This window comes from Nyctibius grandis, chromosome 5 (genome assembly GCF_013368605.1).
Source record: "Nyctibius grandis isolate bNycGra1 chromosome 5, bNycGra1.pri, whole genome shotgun sequence".
NCBI lineage: Eukaryota > Metazoa > Chordata > Aves > Nyctibiiformes > Nyctibiidae > Nyctibius > Nyctibius grandis.
In genome coordinates, this window is record NC_090662.1 from 29,676,168 (window position 1) to 29,701,296 (window position 25,129).

Sequence of the window (25,129 nt, forward strand, 5' to 3'; positions counted from 1 at the left end):
GTACTGGTACATGGGGTTGTTCTTGCCCAGATGCAGGACTCTACACTTGCCCTTGTTATATTTCATTAAATTTCTCCCCGCCCAACTCTCCAGCCTGTCCAGGTCTCTCTGAATGGCTGCACAGCCTTCCGGCATCTCAGCCACTCCTCCCAGTTTTGTGTCATCAGCGAACTTGCTGACAGCGCACTCTAATCCCTCATCCAAGTCATTAATGAATATATTGAATAGAACTGGTCCCAGAACCGACCCTTGCGGAACTCCGCTAGACACAGACCTCCAACTGGACTCTGTCCCGCTGACCACTACTCTCTGGCTTCTTTCCTTCAGCCAGTTTACAATCCACCTCACTACCCGATCATCCAGACCACACTTCCCCAGTTTAGCTGCGAGGATGCTGTGAGAGACCGTGTCAAACGCTTTACTGAAATCGAGATAGACCACATCCACAGCTTTACCATCATCTATCCACCGGGTAACATCCTCATAAAAGGCTATCAAGTTGGTTGAGCAAGACTTCCCGTTGGTGAAGCCATGCTGAGTGCCCCTAATGATCCCCCTATCCTTGATGTGCCTAGAGACAGCACCAAGAACAAGTTGCTCCATCACCTTTCCGGGGATGGAGGTGAGGCTGACTGGTCTATAGTTACCCGGGTCCTCCTTCTTGCCCTTTTTGAAGACTGGAGTGACATTTGCTTCCCTCCAGTCCTCAGGCACCTCTTCTGTTGCCCACGACTTAGCAAAGATGATGGAGAGTGGCCTAGCAATGACTTCCACCAGCTCCCTCAGCACCTGCGGGTGCATCCCATCAGGGTCCATGGATTTATGGACGCCCAGATTGCTTAATTGGTCCCTGACCCAGCCCTCATCTACCACGACAGATTCCTCCTCTATCCTGACTTCTTCTGAGGCCTCAGGGGTCCGGGGCTCCTCAGGAGAGCCTCCAGCAGTATAGACAGAGGCAAAGAAGGCATTCAGTAACTCCGCCTTCTTTTTATCCTCTGTCTCCAGGGCCCCCACCTCATTCATCAGTGGGCCTACATTGCCTCTAGTGTTGGTTTTACCTGCAATGTATTTGAAGAAGCCCTTTCTGTTGTCCTTGACCTCTCTTGCAAGGTTTAATTCCAAGGAGGCCTTAGCTTTCCTAGTTGCCTCCCTACATCCTCTGACAACAGACTTATATTCCTCCCAAGTGGCCAGCCCCTCCTTCCATGATCTGTACACCCTCTTCTTCCACTTGAGTTTGCCCAGCAGTTCCCTGTTTAACCATGCAGGTCTCCTGGTACCCTTCCTTGACTTCCTACCTGCTGGGATGCTCTGATCTTGAGCTCGGAAGAAGCAGTCCTTGAATCTTGGGCCCCCTTACCTTCTAGTACCCTGTCCCATGGGATTTCCCCTAGCAATTGCTTGAAAAGGCCAAAGTTGGCCCTCCTGAAGTCCAGGGTTGTGATTTTGCTAGATATTCTGTTCCTGCCACATGAGATCCTGAACTCCACCATCTCATGGTCACTACAACCAAGGCTGCCCGCAACCTTCACCGCTTCAGCCAGACCCTCCTTGTTAGTGAGGATAAGATCCAGCAGCGCTCCTCTCCTAGTTGGCTCATCCACCATTTGCATCAGGAAGTTATCATCAATGCACTGGAGGAACCTCCTGGACTGAGGATGGCTGGCTGAGTAGGCCTCCCAGCAAATATCAGGGTAGTTGAAATCCCCCATGACAACCAGGCCCTGTAATTGTGAGACTGCTCTCAGCTGCCTGTAGAAGGCCTCATCACCCTCCTCATCCTGATCAGGTGGCCTGTAATAGACACCCACAACAGTATCACCCCTGCCAGCCTGCCCCTTAATTCGCACCCACAAACTCTCAACTCGCTCCTGATCCGCCCCTGGACAGAACTCAATACATTCTAGCTGCTCACTCACATAAAGAGCAACTCCACCACCTCTCCTTACTGGCCTGTCTTTCCTGAACAGGACATAGCCATCCATGACCACATTCCAGTCATGTGAGGTGTCCCACCAAGTCTCAGTAATTGCCACTAGATCATAGCCCCCCGACCGAACACGGATTTCCAACTCCTCCTGTCTGTTCCCCATGCTGCGTGCATTGGTGTACAAGCACTTCAGGGAGCGAGCTGAGCACACCAATTTCACCCTAGGGGGGTGGGAGGCCTCCTGGTCTACCTCAACACTAGAGCGTTGCCCCAGTGGTGCAAGCCCAGCTACTACCTCATCCCCCTTCGAATCTAGTTTAAAGCTCTCCTAGTTTGGTATGGTGAGGGAGGGTCTGCAGCTTGTACCCAGCAGATTTTAAAAGTGTACAACTTGTTTTTAGGCAAAGGACTTAAGACTGATTGAACAAACAAGACTAAAACAAAGACAACCTTCCCTTGAGGAGGGGAAGTTGAGAGGGAGGTGCTGATCTCTCCTCTCTGGTATCCAGTGGTGGGACATGTGGGAATGGTTCAAAGCTGTGCCAGGGGAGGTTTAGACTGGACATGAGGAAGCATTTCTTTACCAAAAGGGTCATCAAACACTGGAACAGGCTTCCCAGAGAGGTGGTCGAGGCCCCAAGCCTGTCAGTGTTGAAGAGGCATTTGGACAATGCCCTTAATAACATGCTTTAGCTTTTGGTCAGCCCTGAAGTAGTCAGGCAGTTGGAACAGATGATCATTGTAGGTCTCTTCCAACTGAAAATATTCTATTATTCTATCCTATTCTATTCTATTCTATTCTATTCTATTCTATTCTATTCTATTCATTTAAGTAGAAAGCCAGCTCTCAGCAGGGAGGAAACAGAACAGCCCAGTATAAACATAATACCCTAAGTACACCATGCAGATTCTTAGATTTTTTACTTCCATTTGTTTCTATGAAGACATTGAATAAAATTCAGAGCAAATGCTCTGCTTTGGACTCCTGCACTGTGATGGTATTATGATTCACTCCACTGCATCAATTTGCACAATGAAGCCCTCGGGGATTACATGTGGGAGGAGGGGGTTTTAAATGGTTTAAAAATACTCTTAAAACCTTTAAGCAAATAGGCAGATATGTATTAAGAAAGATTTTAAAAATTAAGATCTGAAATAATTATCCCTTGGAATCTTGTCACCAGAACTGGGTTCATTGCTAATATTCTGTTTGCTGTTTCTCTAGTAAGTCCTGCTGTAACTTTCTAAAAGGACCATGCTAAACCAAGATAGTTGGCACCTCTCCTCCTCTTCTTTTTACTGGCCTTTTTATTTCTGTAGTACTTTTTGATGGAAACACTTAACGTGCAAGTACTTGTGATGAATTACTATAGGGTTGCTAGTGTGGCACATTGTCCTTCAAGACTTATTTTTCTTCAAAGGCACATAGCACTGAAACATTTTCTCTTTTTTTTTTTTTTTCTCTCACAGAAAAAGTAGCACAAATAAAGAAATACAAATTTTATGTACTGCAGAAATGTAAGTTTAAGGAAGAAAACAAAAGACACCTATTAATCTGGATAAAGCCTGAAATCCCATTCTGGATAATGAAATAAATTTGTAAAATGATACTAATATATCTAGTACTTACCAAAATAAGTCCGGAGATTAATGAGGAAGTGCCTGTCAGGGCAACATAGAACTTGGGGGTTAATGTGTTCAAAAACATACTCACTGAAAAAGAAAAGAGAGGAAACCGTGAGTACCAGAGCAGGACGCGTTCTCCACATGTGTCCCCTCCTCCTCCCAACTGCTTTCCAACTTCAGATAAGTTATTACCTTATTTCTGATAAAAAAGTTTAAAGAACATCCTGTTCCATCTGCCCAACATGTGATAAAGCAAAGCATTAGCCTGACACACACGGAATTTTGTTTTCACAACAGAGTCAGTCACAAGGCATTGAAAAACAATTGCACACACGTTTGGGTCTTTCCTATTCCAGTGAGCGCTCCACTGACACCAAGTTCAGGATTCCCCATGATATATGGAAGACATTTTATTATTTGCCTTTGCTACTCCATTGCACTTAGAAATTTTAGGGGTCGATCTCAATGTCCTGCATTCAACATTGTCTCAACGTCCTGTATGATCTTAGTGAAACTACCTGGACAAATTAGTCTTTTACTTCTTGTTACATTGGTTCCTCACTTATAAAGTAGGAGATAATAGCATTTCCCTAACTGATTCCAGTGCATTAAAGCTGGTGAACCACGCACTAGGACAGTGAATAAATGCATAAAACATTAGGAAAAGAACTAACTGGCTTTCTGATAATTAGCGGTGAAAATCATGATAGCTGTCAACATCATCTGGAATCTAGGGCAGAAGCAAAGCCAGACAAGCTGCAAGAAATGGCAATTCCATCTGTATGGGCTTCTGGAGATTTAAAGGGCTTTTCTAGTCATACCACATTTTGGAAGCTGCTGAGAGAATCACCAGGTAGTCGTGCTCAGCCCCCCATAGAAAATCCCTATGGCCTTAAGAGAATAAAATAGTCTTTTTGTAGGATTTGGATCACTCTGCAGAAGCTACTAGAGAGAACTGGAGCTCTTCCACTAAATTCTAGGTATTTAAAGAAAACTCTCAACTTCCCATCACCTCCATCTTCCACAAATGAAAACATTCTCTATTAAACTACATGAAGGATTAGAATATCTTCTGTAAAAAAATCCTACTGGTCTCATCCTTAACCAGTGCCAAAGTATTTCTCACACATATATACATATATATGCATGCATTTATATTTGTATATATACATGCATCCACAACTGAAGAGGGAACTGACAATAGTTAGGAGGTAAATTTAAAAGGCTGTAGCAGACTACCAGTCAGTCATTAAAAACTGCTGATAAAAGACCTGGATACGTAGGTGGGAGGCCCTCGGTTCATTCTGTTCCCTTTAGAAATTACACTCTGAAATTAAATAATATGGAGCCAAAAAATGACAACAGCAGGATACAAATCATCAAACATATGATTAATTTTCCATGACCAGTAAAACAGAAAATTGTTTTCCAGAAATGCATCACTAAAAGAGATTGAAACCCTGCAATTCAGCTGCTTTGTTTGGGTTTTGGCTGCATATTTTCTATATTTTTTTTCTTGAAAAAGCCATAAACTGCTAAAATGGAAGTGTCATTTTCTGCTCCACTGGAGTGGCATTAAGCACCAAGCTGATATAATAAAGAACTGCTTTGGTGGTTTTTGAATTCCATCGTACATTTTCTTTCACAAATGAGTTGGATGCCAGGTTCTCAGCTAGTGTAAATCAGCACAACATCCCCAATTTTACTGTGTGCAACATAGCTACACTGATTTATGCTGGCTCTGGCTCAATAGTTGGGATTTTCCCACATCTTATTTCTTTTTTTCCCGTTCCCAGTCTTTTTTTCTTTTTTTTTTTTAATGTCTAATACAAGATGACTTTGAAATAGTAGTTCGCTTTCTCCAGCCCCAGTACCTGCTAAGAAGGAAGAGGAATGGAGAGACTGAAATAGCTTTGGCTTCTACAAACCACCCATAAGTCCTTTAGAGGAAACATTCCTTATCCTGGAATGCAAACGTAAGCCAGAGACATAATCAAACTGTGTCACTGGGGAAATTTCAGACTGCCAGTGAAATTACTTCCTCTGCTTCGGTCAGGGTATTCCTGAGAGAGAATACGCTATGATGGGGTATAGATGTCCATGTCCCCCATGTAGCACAGTGCTGCTGCAGTGCCAACAATAACATGAAGAGCCAGGCAGCAGGAGACTTTACAGAGGTGCCTCTGCCATAGCTTCACAGCTCATGGAATGCTGGAATTTATCCTATTAAACTGGAAAAATTTTCCCATTACCTTGGAGAAAATTTGATTTCCAAAGCTATGAAGCCACCTAAGCCTCCTGTGTTTCAGAAGATTCCACATGAGGATATCCATTGAATAAGGATATAGGCTATTTGCTTTAAATTCCTATTGCCTGTTTCACTAAGAAATGCTGCAAGGAGCACAAAGTTTCTTAAGCAGTGATGAGATACTCACTTATCATTACTGACTGCCATCGATAAAATTAGCTTTGGGAAATGCATCCCCATTTGGAAGAGCCCTCTCAGCAAATTAGCTCCACGGAGCTCATCAATGGAGTAGAAAGAATGAGGCTCTTAAGAAATGCTCTTAGCTTTCCTCTGTCACCACTCTTTTACAAGCAACGTATACTGATTTATAGACAAACCCTCAAATCTGAATGGAAATAGGATTTTATTTATCTGTCATTTGCACCAGTGTTACTGCTTTCTTCTTCGCTTGCATGTATACTGGTGCTCCTTTATGGTCCTCACTACAGGCTGCTACGATTCTTCACTTCTACAGCTTCGTCATGGGAACCGGCAAGGTGAAGAGGTACAAAGCTGGATGCTTGTAGATTGTATGGGCCAGACTCCCAGGTAACTGGAACAACTCAGTTCATTTGCTACAGTTGCACTCAACTACCAGAGCTGCTTATCTGGACTGTATCTCCCTAATCCTTTTGTTATTCTTCTTCCCACTCATTAAATACAAGAATCTTCTGTTCCATTATGAAAACTATCAACTTCTGCCAATTATTAACTACCCTCCCAGTCCCTTTGTCTCCATAAATATTATTAACAAAAACAAACATTTTCTAATAAGAAACATATCTCCCAAACAGTAAAACTAACCACCAGAGGATCTGTGGTCAGACTATTTTTATTCTGAAGTCAATGAGAATTCAGTCATTGTTTCAGTGGAAACTACCTCAAGGCCCAGTTCTCATAATAATAATCCCAAAACTAAACATCAACCCACTTTTGGGTTATCTGATATGTATCATTATCCAAAAAGGAGCTTTTCTTTACAGTCAGCATTCTGACACTGGAGAAATCACTATCATATCCAATGTCTACGTCCTGTAGTGGACTCAGGTGTCCTTCAGTGTGTTGCAGTAAACTAGAGTCATTAGATAATGCCAAATGTCCATCTGCCTAAATTTGGATAGCAGTATTTTTCCTATTTCTATTTGATGAAATGGCAGGAATGAGGAGCAGAGAGAGATTTCTGAGAAATGAGAGTTGATGATACCAGCAGAAGGTGACTGCAGAATAAAGCAGCCAAGTAGAATCACCAGTGAAAGGTGGTACTGTATGTCCTCTCTTCTGAATTCATAACTTGCCAGTGTATGCCAAATTATTTCTGTCCACGAAGGCAAGATGGTGCAGTTATTCAGCCTGGAGTATCATCTCTTGTCTATAGCTTGGTAGGACTTAAAAAGGGCATCTAATGACTATCTAGAGAAAGAAACTTGCCTGATGTTCCTATGGTGCCAACTCATTTGAAACTACTGCTAAATCCCAATTATTTCCACAGGCTTTTGACAATGAATGATTTATTTTAGGTGTCTTAGTAGAGATGATGGAATACAGTGCAGCCTGTTTTTTTCTAAAGGAAAACAGCATGACGTATAAATGCCGTCTAAACAAGCCAAGCATGTCTGTTTATGAGAGGCTCCTGGCCTTACAAATACCCACCCCCCTCTTTCTTCCCTTCTCTTTATTGCTTTTATTTTAATCATGCTTCAGTCATCCAGAATAAGGTACTATTTACATTTCCAAAGGTGCCTATGTTACATTTGTAAATCATTCCATCCTATTGTATAATATCTAGGGAAGGACTGTTATTTCATTGTTAAGTGTGCGTGCTCACAGAGATGAATTTACATCCAATTAAAATCATGGCAGACAAGCTGAAAAAGCCCACTAGTCATATCTAATATTCCCTGTTGCAGCTAATCAAAAGAGGCAATTGAAATGTTCTTGAAAGCTGATGCCGTTTCGTTCCTGTTATGTATGTTATTCATTGCCAATACTCGTGATTCATTCTGAACATGGGAATAAACAAGAGAGGAAAATCCAGATATTTTTCAAGTGACAAAATCCTCAAATAATGTAAAATGTATCCATTAAGGTGATAAAGCACTATATTGCTTTACAAATTTCTTCAAGGACTTGAGGTATTCAGATTTCAAGCATGTGAGGAACCACAGTAGGAGGGAAATACTGGGGTTACACTGCTCAAAGTATCACCGTGCTGCTGTATCAGTTAATTACATTAGAAGATCATTGGGGGAGGGAGCATTGCAAACTGCCTACTATTCACACATGTGGATCTACTATAATGACACCCCATTACCTACTTCCGAATGTGAGGCGATGTAGCTTGCACAGTAAGGCGCAAATAAAAATTTAATAGCAATGTTACATAAATCATATAAACAAACAGATCAAGCAAAGACAGGACTGCATCATTTATGGCGCTTCTAAGAGTGCAAATAATTCCCCAGACAGAATGTTATCTTAAAATAAACTTAAACATGTACCAATAACTAAGTATAAATAAAATGATGCATTGCAGACCCAGAATTAAAGATCAAACATAAACAATCCAAATATATTGAAATACACATGATGGCCCAGCTCTTTTTGCACCAGTATCTCTGTGCTCCTAAGTGATACAAGGTTTCTGGGTACAGCAGTAACTTTCATATGAACGAATAGCCAGAAAGCACAGAAAAGCTTACAGTCACAGAGCTCTTCTTGTGTGTTACTGGTCCTTAAGTCATCATGGCTACAATATCTGTGTCACTAAGAAATTTCGCTGCGCTTTTGTATCCACCCTCCATAATATTTGCTTGGTATGCAGACCACTGCGAATTCTTATAACACCAGCACCAAGAGCCCAAATCCTTTAGACAGGCGACAAGCAAAGAAACGGATCGTTGAGGACCTTTGACACAGCAATTCAGCGTCTTTTCACTGCAACCATCCATTCAACCTGGTGTTCAAACATGGTACAGAGGCTGTGGCAGTGACTGGCTTATTTCACAGGGGCCTCAGCATGGATTAATGCAGCCTCCCCGATTCAGAGTTGTTGGAGCAGCGAAGAGCTCTTCTACCAAAGTGCCAGCAAAGAGGGCAAAATAAAGTTCAGTAAACTTCTTTTAATAAATGTAGAATTTCCCCTCTCTGAGTACCTGCGCTGCATACTTTTGACTTTAACTGAACTGTTTATACATAACCTTTTTGAACCCTCAATCCATACCTCGTAAGAATGTTAACAATGCACTTCTAGGAAACCATGCTAGGGTCAGGCTGAATTATGCATTATATACTATGATGGCCTCCAGCTAAACATAAATGCAAACCCCACCAGATTTAAAGCTAGTACCGAGTATTGTCTCAGAAAAAAAATCTTTTACCATTTACCAGTGTTCTCCCTGAGAAGCTACCAATTTTTTTTTAACTTCTTCAGACTCCTTGAAGAAATTACCAAAGAAGAAGTAAGCATTCAAAAGTTTAAGAACGCTGCAGAGTGAGTTTCATTTTTACTTGAGTTGTTGCAAATTCTATGCAACTTCCTTCTATAAGGCCTTTTGTCTAGATCCGTTTTTAAAACTTGAAAAAAATTGTCACTCAGAAACCACCACGTCGCCTTTCCAGACAGAAACAGACGGTGTCTCTGTGCTGTGCACAAGGAAATCCAGATGCCCACTCACTTTGTTCAACCACCTACTCTTGTCCTAAAGGCATGAGGCTGAATGAGAGTCACATTCAGACGTCTGGAGCCTAAGCTAATGGCCAGTGAAGTCGTCTGTTGCTCTCAGCAAATGCTGGATCAGAGCCCAGGTGACAGAAAATGGTGATGTGCCAAAAACTACCTATTACTTCAGATAAATAATGAACTCTGATTAACTACACAGACTTGTGCATAATCAAAGTCTTGCCCTTACAGATACTTCGAATTAGTGAAATAAAACTTCCTGGGCTAAAGACCACCACACTCTTTCTTCCATGTTTCCACATCTTAAATACAGGTTTTTCCTTTCAACAGAGTGCCTTCACCACAAGAAACAGGGGGAGTGAGTAGGGATGGTCTATTCTGGAGAGAAGTTGGGTATTATGGGAGAGGCTCTCAGCCACAAAGCACAGCCCAAAGAGAAGAAAGAGTGGAAGGCAATAATACAGTACCAGTTCCAGGTCAAAAACATTCATCACCATTCAGTTATACTGAAAAATAAAGAATTTGGAAGGTTGCAAATGACAGCAATAACATTCTCACCCCTTTGTGACCCAGTGGCCCACTGAGCAAATTATGTCCAGCATAGAAAACTGAAACAAATCTTAGTAAATTCAATCCATCTTTTCCCAACCGATCCTGCCTGAGCATTGCTAACAAATACAATTTGATCATTCTCCTCAATATTTTAATGCATTAAATATCTGAAAGGCAAAGTGACACAAAGATCAATGCTCACGTGCTTCTCAACACCAGGTCTGTGTTCATGTTATAAAGTCCAAAAGTTAGCACATCAGTCAAAATTCTGGCTCAGCCCTATCAGGAATTAGTCTGTGCTGGTTCTGGAGCCTTTGGGACTTACATGGATATGCTGTGTCCTTCAGAGTGCATAAACCATTCAGCCTGTTAGACATTAAGATTGCTTATCCCCAGTGACAACAATATACAGGGAAACATAACCGATAAGAGACAAGAGCCATCACAGAACTGAGGGCAGAAGGACATATAGGTGAATCAAGGAAACCATATCTGGAAGACAAAAAACCACTCAGACACTACTGTGACTTGGGAAAGGGAAAAGAAAAGACAAACAGATGGGAGACAGACAAGTATAATACAGAGATGAGTTAAAAGAAAATTAAAAAATGGAATGGTGATAAAAACTAACGTGTAGAAAGAAGATAGAGACAAGAACAGCAAAAGCAAAAAAGACACACAAGAAATGACCACATGCAACATGAATGTAAATAAAGGCTATTTTTATTTTAGCAAAAGATGGTTTACGATTCAGAGGTATCTTTCATTGGGAGAAACAAGACTGCCAACACTAACAGCTTTGGTCATTTAGGAAGAGATACAGTCAACAAGTTATTCCTTGGTATCAAATACACCCCAAAGCCTTGTCTCACAAACTAAGGCACCTAACAGAAGACGCTACTAAGGATTCCCATTCCCAACTATATTTTCCCAGAATGTCCCGCTAAGGTCAGCTGCTACACTTTCCCCCAGGAACAGACAGGCTGGACACACAGGCACAGGATGCGCTATACCCACCCCAAGAAAAACATTCTCTCTATGAATTTAAATACTAAAACCAACTTAGGAAAGCTAGACTCAAGCACAGTATTTTGCTATTCCATTGGTCTGAGATCATGTACTCCCTACATTGTGGATATGGGGAGAATAAAAGTATGGAGAAAAAAAGATCAACTTTCCCCCATGAAAGCAGCTATTCTAATGCAAATTTGCTGCCACATAGTTGCCCCTGCCAAGGGACAGGGACATTTCCTCTTGCTTTCACAATGCAGTGGTGACATGAGTTAATTACACAGCTCCTGTTAATTGCAGAGCATGCTGCATGAACACCAAGATTTGCTAATATATTGGCAGCAAAAACCCTGGTTAAAAAAAGAAAAAAAAAAACAAAAACCCCACCACATTTCCATTTAAAGAAAACGAGGGAGAAACCATCTCCTGGGACCTTACAGCCCTTAGCTGTCAGGGATTGAAGTACTGTGCATTTCTTTATGACCATCACAGTGTCCTAATGCTAAAAGCAGACTCCTGGTATTAATAATGTACAAGCGTAAGGGGGGAACTGGGCCAAATAAGAATGAGGCATGAAGGATGAGCAATCACGTATTGAGTAGAGATATTAATATTTGGATTTTTAGAGATGTGGATGTACAAAATCAGGTTGTTGCTTGGTTCTTACTCAAATTCTCTTGCAACACTTTCAACCTCGATTCTTCTAAAATCAGGTTGCTTGCAAATTGATTTGAAACACTGTCATTATACACATCTCCCCTGCAGATTTTAAAGTTTCAAGAAACATATGAGTCCTTGTGTTAATTTTACTTCAGTGTTGCACTGCATGAGGAAGCGCTCTCTCAGACTCGTGATGTGGGATTTCCTTCACTGTGCACTACTACAAGGTGTCATTGTAAGCAGAACCAGTCCAGATATCGGAAAAGGCGCCTTCACAGTTACCTTGTGGTTTCCTTTTCTATATATCAGCATGTGCATGTATCAGCCATTTCTCCAACACAAAAGCAGGGGAAATCCTGACGTGATGCTACAGTCAAATGAGGATGCATTCCCCGATGGTCTTTCATGTGACTGCAGAGTATCACCGTGTATAGACATCTTCTACCTTCTTTTAGATACACACTTGTAAGAGAAAGCAGGAGTATACCAAGCTTTTCGGAATACAGCTGTTGCACAGTTTATCAGGTAGATGATTTAAAGATTTTTAAGTCTTCAATTCAGGGCACACAGCAACTGGGCTCTACTGAAAATCAATAGTATTGTATTTCATTGCAAAAATGTACCTAAGCACTGCAACAAAATGACCTTATTTTCCACTCTGCACTCCAAAGTGTTCAAACAAATCCATATTTTAAAATTATTATTAACATCAGCTAATCATTCCTGTAACTGAACTCATATAGCTTTATCCAGGATAGTTCACACAGGCACTGTTTGTGAAGTCAAACCTACCTGTTACCTTCACTGAAGCATTACACAGATTTATGTGGTTTAGCCTTTCAAAGCTGTATTAAAAGAAAAGCCAATTACTAAACCTCATTATCTGGAGTCATTTAAGACAATTAATGGCTTTTGTTCCAAGTGCCAGATCAGCACAGTTCTGTCAACAGAACAGGGTAAGTTTTGTGCTCTTCTTTCATTCAACACTCAGGGAGGTAACAGCTCCATTAAATCTTTCTGAATTTGGTTCATTAGCTGTCTAAAGAATACCCGAAACTAAAAGTTTGCCACAGTGATTAATTCCAATGCCACAGATAACAAAAGCTAATCTACTCTAGAGAGACAAATCATGCAAAGAGTTTTCACCACCAACTCCTGGTGTTCAACAAAAGAGAAAATATCCCATGGGTTCCCATTATCCGAGAACCTCTCTCGGAGGAGCTATTCCTATGCTAAGACAAAAAGAGGCACACAGACAAAGCACCCTCGGCTGCCCTGCAGCCTCTTTTTTGTGCCTCCTTTTGTTCCAGGCAGGATTCGATATGAAACTAAACGTACAGATACGAGCAGTGCTACGTCTTCCATGCTTGCTTGTGTGTTGCATTCATAGGCATACAAAGACAAGGATCATCACATTTTGTGCATTGAAAGAAATTGCCTTAGCAATGAAAAAATTCAGAAAATACAGCTGAAATTTGCATCTTGACTAAAATTATGACTAGACTAAAATTATGACTATTTTTCAGATACAATTATTTTTTTTTTAAATTCTGGAGAAATACTCTATTCCAGACATTTCTGTTCTAACCTTGATAGCCCCACTCTATATAGCACATCTATTTTGAGAGTCTCTAAGATGCTCATCTCTTTGCATACAAGAAATTGCAAGGTGCTTCTTGGAACAGAGGTGACTGAAAAACATTTTCATAATTAGAGCCAGGAACCTCATGAAAAATCCCTGGAGATCTACCATAGCTAATATCATTATCCTGCCACTGAAAACTCATCTATGCTTCCTACTTACAAAATAGGGTGTTCATGCCATTCTTCTCCTACGAGAAATTTCTACCTATGATAAATTTCTGTATGTGGCAGGGGTTTTTTCTTCCAGTAATTGATGGTCTGGGTAACGTGGCACAAAAAGAAGGGAAAAATGAATTTTCCATCAAGTGTGATTCATTATTCTTATGTATCTAATAATCAACTTTCCCCTTCAAAGCATTCTTAAAGCTGAGTGACTCATACAGTAATTGTACCAAATGGAAAAGAAGACAAGTTAAGTAGAAAACTTTTACCTCTTTGCCTCCATTTTGGGGTATTTCAAAGAAAGCAGAGCAGCAGGTTTGACAAGCGCTGTATAATTTCCATTGTCTACCAGTCTCTCGGGACACCCAAAACTTACTAAAATGGAAAAGGCTCTGCAGTAACTCCACAGACAGAACTGCAATCTGCATTCAGGACCTGACTGATGCAGAGACAAACTTTAGGGGAGAATTTTGCGTAATAAAGATTTTCATGAGAGTGAGCTCCAGAGAAAGCATTTCCAACCAAATGCATGGCAAATGGCGCAGTGGAGGCTGAGGAAGCACCCCTCTCACACGGCCTGATGGACGTAGAGCATGAAGTTAGACTTTTAAACCAAGATCATCCTGTGGCTGGGGTGGTCCTCCTGTCCCTATAGGCAGTGGGTCTCTCTCCAGTGTGATTTCCTCCAAAGGTCTCATGTGTCTGCTAGACAATACTGGACTGTCCGTAGTTTTAAAGCTTGTTTTGTTTCATGAGAAGACAAGTAAAATGCCACTTAGACTGCCTCATTAACAATAATGATATTATTTGATTTAGCCTTTGATGAAATCCCAGGAGAAAAGGCAGCACAAGACACCCACTATTTTTCTTACTGAATATTTGATGGTTTTAATTTCAAACATGAGCCGTGGCGGACCTGGCTGAAAGCAACTAAGAAATAGCATTCTGTCCAATAGCATCTTCCTTAATTTTCCTTTCTTCTGTTTAAAATTACTGATCTTTTCAGAGGTGGGTCTCCTCATGAAGGTAGGAGGTACCACAGAAGGAGTGGGGCAGGACTTGCAGCCAGAACTCAGTGGGGCTGCGTCAGCGTGGTGCAGAACTGTCACTCAACCTCCCGCAGCAGACAGGCTGCTCAGAAACACCGCACAAATACACTCACCCCAGCATGGTGTGTTACCCACCAGCTACTGTCAGATCTCTTTTCCTCTAAAGCCAAACTAGGGGATAGAAGTGAAGAATGCAAGACTAAATTAGCCAAACAAGGCACACCTGATAAACGAGAAGCTTGCATGAGAAATAACACCAGCACAGGACTTAGTATGACAGTATGACCTGTCTTCTCAACCCTGTTGTTGACCCTGTCAGATACTGTATTGGCTCTAACTTAAAAATTCAAAGTCTAGGTAAAACATTGAGCTGTGTTTGGAAACCCCATGTTTAGGTCCATCCTGGAACCTGTGAAAGTAAATACCCATTTGCCTGTCTGAATTTTCCAGGTGGACATCCAGCAGCTGAAGAATGCACCCCCACATTTTAGTAAATAACTCTAGGGAAATACTCTGCACGTCATGCCGTATCTAACTATAGCTGGACTGCAGATACCATGATGCAGAAAGCAGCTTAAAAAAAAAAAGTATTTCTCTTTGTGATTAACAGGCTACGTCTTGGTTTTTGCACTGATTTTTGCACGCTGCCCTATGAGAAAGACACTGAGCTAAAGGGAGGGCATGCCAGAAGCACAGCCGGTCAGGAACACTGCCCTTCCGTTCCGCTGCATCACACACAACGGGGTCTCAAAACGTAGGCAGGTAATGGCTGAAGATCCTCTTTGCAAATTCCCCTCCTTGACTCTGACTTGAGGCATGGGAACTCTGAGTTCCTCAAAAATCAGGCTGAGGTGGCTCAAATCGAATGTCTGCGGTTAGAAACTGGTTCTGAAAGTTTGGTCAGGCAGGCAGTGAGTCACCAAGGTGACGAACCTCACGATCTCGGCTTTCCATTCTCCCAGGGTTGGTAAGACCTGAGCACTGAGCAAACCCGGTGACCGTTGCCTGTGCTCATTTCCAAACATGGCTGAACACCACTTCACCACTGCACCTGGTGACCAGAGAAGGCTGTGCTGCAGAAACAGCCTGTCAAAATGCTGTGGTTTTCTTGCATCTTCTTGTTCCCCTTCTGCTTACATTAGTATATCTAGGACTAGTAACCATGACTATGTTAATCCTCAGATACTGGTGGTTAATTATGATAATCACTGCATTGGGATTTTTTCTGCTGTCCTTTAAATTGACCTACTCAGATCACCCTGGGAAAATTGCCTTTGAAGCTAAAACTTACCATGTTTTCTCTTAATGGAGTAGCAAAAGTTTCTGGATTTTTTCCAGGGAGGGGTGAGGGGGAAAGATTCAACAATCGGAGGACCTCACATTCACTCCCAGATTTCCCTACACATGTGGTTAGGAACTAGCTTCCCATCTGGCCCTTGAGAAGAGCAATAGGAAAGTGATCTCCAAGTGTGCGGCACATGGAGCTGATTCCCCTCTGAAACACGCATCTGAATGAGCAACTGCTTCAGCAGAATAATCCAGAAGACTTTGAGAATGGCAGAATACCAAAATCAATACAGCGATAGATTCAAAGCGCGCTCTGGTACAGAAAGCTCAAAGAGGGAACGCAAAATTACTGTGGGAGACTACTTAACTTAATGCTTTTCAAAATACCACTTGGCTCAGAAGCAGAAAGATTCGGAACCTGCTAAGTGTGTTTAAGTGCTTGGAATTGTGGCATTTAAATGACCAACAAAACCCTTAATGCTCATTATTCAAAGCACGAAATACCACCAAGAGAAGGGCAGCCGACTTTCTGGCTAGAAGTGCCCATTAGAGAGATGCACTTAGGGATATATAATACTGGAGCAACACAGTATTTGGAATAAAGTTTGGCTTCTGCTCACAGCTTCATGGCTGGCCTACCTGCGAGTCTTTCAATGCAGTGTTTTGGGGCTTGGGTTCCCTGCCTGTGCTTTGGGAAGAGACCTAAGTAACATTTTGTGTGCAGCAGCAGCAGAGATCTTTGCACTCATTTACAGCCTCCCTGTTGGTTTCGTCACTTACATGTAGCACCTTCCTAAGACACCAGCAAAGTGAATTGTTCTGGCCTTCTCCAAGGGCTGTTTCTGGTACTATCACCTTCCCAACCAAAAAGGCATTACAGAAAATAGCTGATTATATCCAAAGAAAAGTATTTCATTTAGTGCTTTCCAGCAGACCTGATCTCGCTCCAGCCTGTCCCAGGAGAGCACAGTAGTCTAAGCTACAGTAGTCCATGAAGCAGACTTGCCTGCTCTCATTATATAAAGGGGTTGGAAGATGAAGTAGAGCATGAGGGGGTATGTAAAGGGGATTAGAAGAAAAAACTAACACAGCTTCGCAGCCTTAGAAACTCCCTACAGCAGAAAAAGTGATGGCTACATATAACCTACTGTGTTGGGTTAGGGTCTCCCCTCCTTGTATTTGGCTACCATCTCCCTATTTTCTTTGTTACATTTTAAAAAGAAAAATAGCTCCCCAAAGGAGGTTTCTCTGAGCTCCAGCAACATTAGCACTATTAAGGAATTGGTCCCTTGAAGAGCTCTTTTTCATATGATGCAATTAACGTTTCACATGGTGAAGAGCTGCCACTGAGCAGAAAGATCCCAAACTTTGAAAACAGGAAACATCACCAATCAGGGGAATTAAGGAAAACCATCTGGGCTTGCTGAGGCATTGCTGCCTGAAGGAAACAGTGTGATGCCCGAATACGTGCTGCAGCTTGCCAGCAAAGCCAAGCCCGGAGCTGATACTGGCAGCAGAAGCCAAAGGCAGGAGATGCCAAGAGGTCTGCAAGCCTGAAAGGGTATCAAGAGATGTTACCATTTTGTAGCTGTATTAAAAAATGTATTTGGCTGATGTGCAGCGGAGCAAGATTTCCTTATTTCTGCATGAATGCATTGATAAAGAAATATTGCATTAACCCTTTCCCAAAAGCATTCACCATTTTCTCAGTGAAGCATAACACTAAAAAATATATTTAATTATTTTTCAAAACCCAAAATTTTTTTTTCCCATTAACAAGTCCTTTGCCCTGAAGACATATAATTTTTAGATTAAATAAATAAATCCAGTCTTCTTTTACCTGGGAGTTATGAACATGGCTTTGTGGGAAAAATGCACCTCTTGAATTGGAAATGTTATAATATGTTTTTAGACTTCTCCAGGCGGTGGTTTCCGTTTGCTGAGAAGTTAGACTCCTGAGGAAACTACTCCAGGTTTGTTGCTCATGAAGCACACTCATAATTTGGATAATTAACTAAATGCCCCAGAGTCATTATCTTTCCCCTAAAGCTGTTTTTTTTCCTGTAGGAGTTTTCCCAAGTTAATTTAATATTGTCAGTTTTCCCAAGTTAATTTAATACTGCCAAGTAGGTAAATCCTTCAGAGATTAGTTAGTCTCACACCACAGCTAGAAATCAGCGAGGCAGATGACTTGCAGTGGTTTTTGCTGCAATTTCAAGTATGTTGCTCTTCCTGGTTTTTAAAAACAAGGAGACATTTTTAATCCTATGCTTAATTGCTCCTAGGAGGTAAAGCAAAAAAAAAAAGGAAGGCAGGAGGACATTGTTTAGAAAAACAAAGCTCTCTTTGCCCCATCTGCCAGTCCCACTGCTGTCAATGTTGTTCAGCTGCGAGAAAACGCTGACTGCATCGATGTATGTCAGGAGAACTGAGGTGCCACAAAATGCCGCCGACATTTTTGGGAAGTTTTGGGAAATGCAGGTGAATAATATAGAAGCAGCAATGCTAGATGAGCATCACTGAGGCAATACTACAAGTAAACACATAGCACAGAAATTCAAATGAATAATTAAAGCAAACCCTTCTGAGTTACAACGTGCTGCCTGGGTGTTTGAAAACAAGCCCCCAGGAGTGGTTACGGAGAGGCCTCTTCACTGAAGTGGCCCGGGATGTTCTCAGGGGCTGGAGACCCTCCCCGGCACACAGGGCACACTGATACCAACCAGTGCACCTTGCCTTCAGCTGGGCCGCAAAGGGGAAACAGAATTTTTATCCTGCAGTTCCACACTTATTTCATATGGAATTAGTCAATTTCTGCCAAATCCTTACCAATAAGATTGAATAAGCAGAAAAAACAAAGCAAGATCGAGAAATAAAATGAAGAAACAAGCCTGGGATTCTCTACTGACAGTCATTAACTGTATCATTTTCTTTCTGTGTAGATCGCTGCTGCTTTCTCAGTTTTGCTCTGAGCAGACAGATATTTTTTCACCACAGTTATACTCCCTTTCTTTGAAATGTTTTATCACCAGGAGCACTCTACAGAGCTGACAGGGAAAGTACAGAGGCTCTGCTAGCAGACGGGCTTGTTACAATTTTTTTGCTCGAGGCCAGCATCAGTGGAAACCAAAGTGCTCTCGATATATCAGATTAGCTGAGGTGGTTGCATGGGTCCGAAGGACTGAATTATTTGTTCCTCCGTCTCTTCAGGGCACACCTTCAGTTTGCAAATTCATTTCCCTAACACACCAGCTTTCAGCTCACAAGGACATTTTTACTTTCTTTCATGCTGCAGTAGTTTTAAAGCCACTTCTTGCCTTCATTTCTGTGATGTGCATCCACTTGCTTGCCTGCATTGCAGCTCCTTCCTCTTCAACTTGTACATTATTCATTCTGGCTGTCATCTGGCTCAATTTAGTTTCAATTTGCAATGTCATTTGAAAAAAAACAGAGTTGATCTATCCTCCTATCCTACCCTATCCCATCTGCATGCATTGGGAACGGCCTCAGAAAGGAAAAGGAACCAGAGTGCAAAACTTCTGTTTATGTCTTTTGTGCCAGGAACAGATAACACTGCCCATTCCTGAAGAGTTCAGCAGAAGTTGCCACTTTTCCTTATACAATCTAATTGTATGGTAAACAATGATGGGCCAAATGCATAAAGAATGCTGATGGGCAAAAACACTCTAGTCAAAGTCCCCACTGACACAGAACAACTTATTTTTTTTTTCTCGGTAAATCATTTTGCAAAGCTTTCCCTAAAATCAGATTTCCCTGTAGTTCAGCTGAAAAGGTGGGGAAGAAATTCCAATAAAGTGGTTGATGAACAAACAGATTTGAAGGAGAAGGGGGAATGATCAGGAAATACAGCCGCTTATTTCATTTAAAGGAAGAATAAAAAGTTCCTTTAACCTTGAAGGAAAATAACTCTGTTAAAGAGCAGGAAATTCTGTCACTGCCATGGCTCTATTGCAAGAATAAAGTCCGCAATTGATTTCTGTACTGCCTGGTGGGGTGAAGGTGTGGGGGCTCATGGAGGGCTGCCTGCCCATGAGGATAACCCAGGGAGGTGGCAGCGGCTGCCCCTTTCACTTTGGGGCAGTGCTGCCTCACTACGACTGAACCCCGCTTTCCAAGGGAGCTGTGAGAAGCTGAAACCAGTAACTGAAAAAGCTGCCAGGCGCTATGTGCCAAGCCCAAGCGAGGGACAGCGCAGGCCCTCCCTGGCCAAGGTCCTTTAGTGGGAGCGATGCCGCCCAGGTGGCACAGCAGGCAAGAGCAGCGGTGGGGGGTGGCCTGGCCTTGTGGCAATGGGTCCCACTACCCACTGGAGAGCCACGGCGCTCCGTCTTCCATTAGAAAGAACTGAGAGAGGTTAAAAACAGTTCAGTGCCGAAGGGCTCAAGGTCTAATTCTGCTCCCTTATCACATACCGCACAATATCTTGCCCTGGGCACAGCGCCTTTTGTGCCGGGGGGCTGCCGGGGACGGAGGCGTAGCTGCAGGTGTCAGTATTCACCGCTCAGGCCAAACACAATGGCACGGCGAGAGTTCATGTCATCAATCACACGTGCTGCACCTTATGTAACTTCATTTCTGACTCACGATTCAAAGAGTGAAACAGCAGCATTTATAACTCGCCTTCTAATGCCTAAAGAGTACCTGTTAAAATATGTATTAGAAAACCCAAAATTCACTTCTTGTATTTTTTTCTTCTTCCTCCAGCTCTCTTTCCCCTTCCTCCACTTCTCACTTCCATGTGATGCTGTGCCACAGACTCTCCAGGCAGTTTCCCAACTAACCTATGCTTAAGATGGACTCCAAGGAGCAGATTTCCAGCCCAGGGATTTAGCTTTCCATCTCCAATTAATAGTATCAGCAGCTCTGCAGCTAAGCCTTTGTGCGTAGCACCAAGCATTTACCCACACTATTTTTTAAGCTGAGGGGTTTCATTAGATTTTGGTTGGTTGATTCAGCTTAAGAACTACTCCAAAGCTGTTTGCTCCAGTAGCGAAACCTTCAGGACAGCTCTACACACAGTAATACAGGGAAGTTATTGGCTGCAGTTGCTCAGTGGTTTTTAGGCTCATGACCTTGGGCAGCATTTTCCCCCCTCTTTTTCTGAACCGCAAAAATTGGGATAATTTGCGGTCTTGTTTCAAAGTAAAGGGACACCGTCAGCCTAAAATAATTTCTTAACAGCCACTTTTTTTTTTCTCCCGGTAAACAGAAAAAGATTGTGTTGAGAACTCCCGGTATTAAATGAAGAAGATAACCTGTCTTACTGAGGCTAATTTTTTTCCCAATCTGTTTGTCTGTAACCTCTCCTGGATGAATGTTTTCAGCAAGATACTTTCTCTATTTTGGCCTTTCATACAACAGCAAGTGAAAAAAATCTTCCAACAAACTAGACTTCTGTTATCAATTTTGACATAGGTATTGTTTTCAATTTATAAGTTACAACATTGTGAAAGCCTGTAACAAATGAGTATAGCCATAATTCTGATGAGGATTTTATAAAATGTTAATAAACACCATCTTTTGCACTTGCATCTTTTGTCTCAATGCTCAAAGCACCTAGCAAGTAGAAATTAAGACTCTTCCTAATCCTGCAAAAATAGCCTAATATTACGTCAGTTTTCAAACTGACATGATCAGAGCTAAAGGGACTGAGAGGTGTACCCCAAAACTCTGCTTCTCCTTTCTTTGCGCTCACCCTGATGTTCTATTTTTAGATTTCTAGTCTGGTCTGAAGCCACTTTCTAAAGTGGGATTAATTGCAGCTGCTAGAGTGCAGCATAATAATGGTGCTTTCTAATAGAAAACTAATGGAAGAATAACTTCTGGATATCTAATAAAAGGGATTTTATTAATGAAGTCATATGTGCAGAAATATGTCGCTTGCAAGGAAATCTAGGACTCCAGGGAATGGCCAGAGCACTCCAGTTGCTGTTTTGTTGTTGTTGATTTTTTGGTCGCTTCGCAATACAACATCAAATATTGATGAAAAAACAGCATGCAGGGTACATTGCCTACATCTGCAGGACATGGATCGGTGCTTGTTCATCATGAGACAGGACTAAAAGCAGGTATAGAAAGAAATTAATAGAATTCACCAGCTCTTGCCAACCAAAATCTCCCAGTATTTGCCTAATTACTCATTTTGCTCATACTAAGCACATTTGTAACCCTTTGCAATTTGCCATCATATTTCCATATTTGGTATGTTATTTTGCCTAAGTAAAAGGGATAAATCCAGGAAAAATCTAAACACGTCTCAGTATCTGAATGGACTGAATGACATTTGGTAAAGAATCAGTGATGTGACTGTAATCTCTTCCAAATGGCTTTTTCCAGTTAAGTTTGGGTCACTTACTGTATTTTCCACCATCCTTCCATGAGATGACTAATTCTTCCAGACCTCAACCTCATTTCTGTCTTCAGGCCGCCACAATCATAAAAGCTCTGCAACCAAAACATGGAAGATACCAAAACTGGATGTCCAAAAGAAAGCCTCTATAACTCGAAGGAAAAAGGAGCCAGAGTAAGTGACACGACTTCTGCTTCAGAAAGGCTTGCATGCCTAGAGGCTTATTTGTTTTTTTCAACTGTAACAATTGGTCTGAGGAGATTACCCCTTCTAATAAATTTTGCTTAGCACTTCAGCATCCTCTCCATCATAGATCTCAAACTGCATTGCTAAACAGAGCATGAATCAAATTCGCATGTTAGAAGGGGAAACTTAGATACAGAGAAGCACTTGTAAACACTGTGAGCCAGTGGTTGATCTCAGTAGGGAATCACAGGGGAAACCCATTTACCCACCTCGAAGCCAGGGGAAGTTTTGCTACTGGCGTTAACTGGACCAGGATTTCACCCTAGCAATCTGATGCCTCTGCCGTGTCCCTAGTAGGGTTAACAGCTCCACAAGAAACTCATCCAGGTAAAGCCATTTTGCTAATTTTGCCTCCAGAAGGTTGTCACCGTTATAGCAGTAAGCTATACAGGGGGATAATTAAGTGATTGTGGCAGAATGCACACTTCTTGGGCGATACCTTTTCCCTTGCACATTGGTTATGATTAACAGTCATACACATTGAACAGAAGAAAGCATCATCTGGGCCCTCTTTCCAGGCAATAATGATCTTAGAGCACCCAGAAAGATAGACCTGATAGACAAAAAACATCTGTTACATATCGATTTCATTATTTTGTACATCTGCTCAGTTCATTTCATTTGGTGTTAATACACTCTGCTTCACAAGAATCTTTTACTAATGAAATAGTCGTTAAAAAATAATAATTTGCTTGACTGACTACTGCTATCTGTATTGCTGCTTTTTCTGGATATCTGTCATGCTGCAGATGCTGGGAACAAGCCAGTCACTGCAGGGACTTTTCCAAAGAACAGATATGAGAGCTCCTTGTTTAAAAAAAGTCCTCTCGTGCCACCACAGGAAGACCATTCTTCTGCTCCCTTTTGGGCACTCTTTTTTTCTTACACAATTGGTATGCAATTTTTATATAGATTTTTATTATACGATTGATGTGTAAATGTAAGTGCGTGCATGCCTCAGTGGAGGGAACAACAAAGACAAAATGGGATAGCCGCAGGTTCCTCTTTTGTTTTTTGGGTGTGTTTTGGGGTTGGTTTGTTTTTTTATTTACAGCTTTGACAGTTGTTTTCACTGTGCCTTCCATTTTTATCATCTACCTTCTTGACATTGTCCAACCACATTTATAACTGTGTGGCAATCTGATCTTAAGCAAATTAGATGAAAACCAACTAGTTAAATAAGCAAATTATCAGCACATTTTGATGATAAAATGTTTCTCAGAGGGTCAGTACAAAGCAAACATATATCAAGATTTTTGAAAATACCTTATAATTTTACAGGTTTAAATTAAGGCATTTTAAAAAATTCTAATTTGAGGAACAGAGTGTATCTTCAGTAGGATCCTTTGGAAGGTCTTAGATAAAGTGCCCAATAAAATGAGATTTAAAATACCACTGAGAGTTGATTTAGAAGAAAAACAGGGGGTTTTGTTCATGATAGAACATTTACTGGTAGAAAAAGAAAAGCCAAAAACCAACTATCATCACACCACCTCTTTAACAACAACAACAAAATCCTTCAACATAAGTTTAGTGTGGATCTGAACAGACCTGACACTGTAAAAGAAGAAGAGAACATCTAAACGCTACAGCAAAGTGTGTTACAGAGCTCCCTGAACGACTGCTTACTGCTTCAGAAAGCCCGTGTGGTGCCATAGGACGATGCCATGTGAAGATGCTCATTTTCATCCAAGACAGCAGCAAAACCTTATTAAACAGCGTGACAGACTAATTAGCTGGAGTACAGTGCTGCAGAACAATATTGCTTTGGTATTACTCCACTAGCTCACTCGAAGCTCTCTCCTCTGCACAGTATAGACGTGCCCTTCACAGGAAACCTTAGCTCCGTTTATTAAGTGACAAACCCCTTCTGACTCGGTTTGTCCCTCAACCTTTATATTAAATTCCTATCTTCAGCTTTTTGGAGCTAAATATACTGCTGTATATCAAATGCCATAAACAGCAGCTGAATCTAATGAGGCCTGTATCCAAAATCATAAAAGAACTCAGATAAAATGTCACATCCATATTTATTTGAAATGTTAAAAACTTTCAGTGTTCTCAGGCGTAATTAAAAATTGTGTTCTGTATATCCTTTCCCCTCTGGAAAAAATAATGATCTATCATTTTAAAGGCATCAAAGCATGTTTGTACGATTGGCATCTGACAGATTTCATTAAAGTCAGGTTTCTTTGAAAAGTGGTATCTATAATTCTGTTTAATGTAGGACTCCCTCTGTGCATTTTATATGTGTGAACAGTGAGCATGCCTATATTTTCCCTCTTCTGTGATGGTAAATCTGTTTCTGGTATTACAGAGCAATACATTGAAGCAAATAGAAATGACATTAATTTTCTATGTAAATTTAATGTATGCAAGACATATTATACAACGTATGCATGTGTGTGAATTATATGGATTTTGTATTTAATGGAGATAATTAGTGTCTGTCTTACTGCTGGTTTCACAGAGCTGGCTTAATACCTGAAAAGGTGCTTCACTGTTCAGAACGCTGCCCTGATCTATACCTTCAAGACTCTTCAGCTTTCTGTCCTCAAGTGCAACCACAGCAGCCTGCTCCCACACACCGCTGGACCAGAACATCAGCCTACACATGGCCTGG

The 25,129-nt window shown here is 41.5% G+C and overlaps 1 protein-coding gene across 8 annotated transcripts in view; it reads right to left on the reverse strand.

Moving 5' to 3' along the window:
• Nucleotides 1-25,129, reverse strand: part of ST7 (suppression of tumorigenicity 7) — a 173,901-nt gene that overhangs the window by 80,368 nt on the left and 68,404 nt on the right. For all 8 annotated transcript variants that reach the window (XM_068400442.1, XM_068400445.1, XM_068400443.1 and 5 more), the window contains exon 2: nt 3,564-3,646. In XM_068400442.1, the coding sequence (XP_068256543.1) occupies nt 3,564-3,641 (78 nt within the window). In that variant the 5' untranslated portion in view covers nt 3,642-3,646. The remainder of the gene's footprint in view (nt 1-3,563; nt 3,647-25,129) is intronic.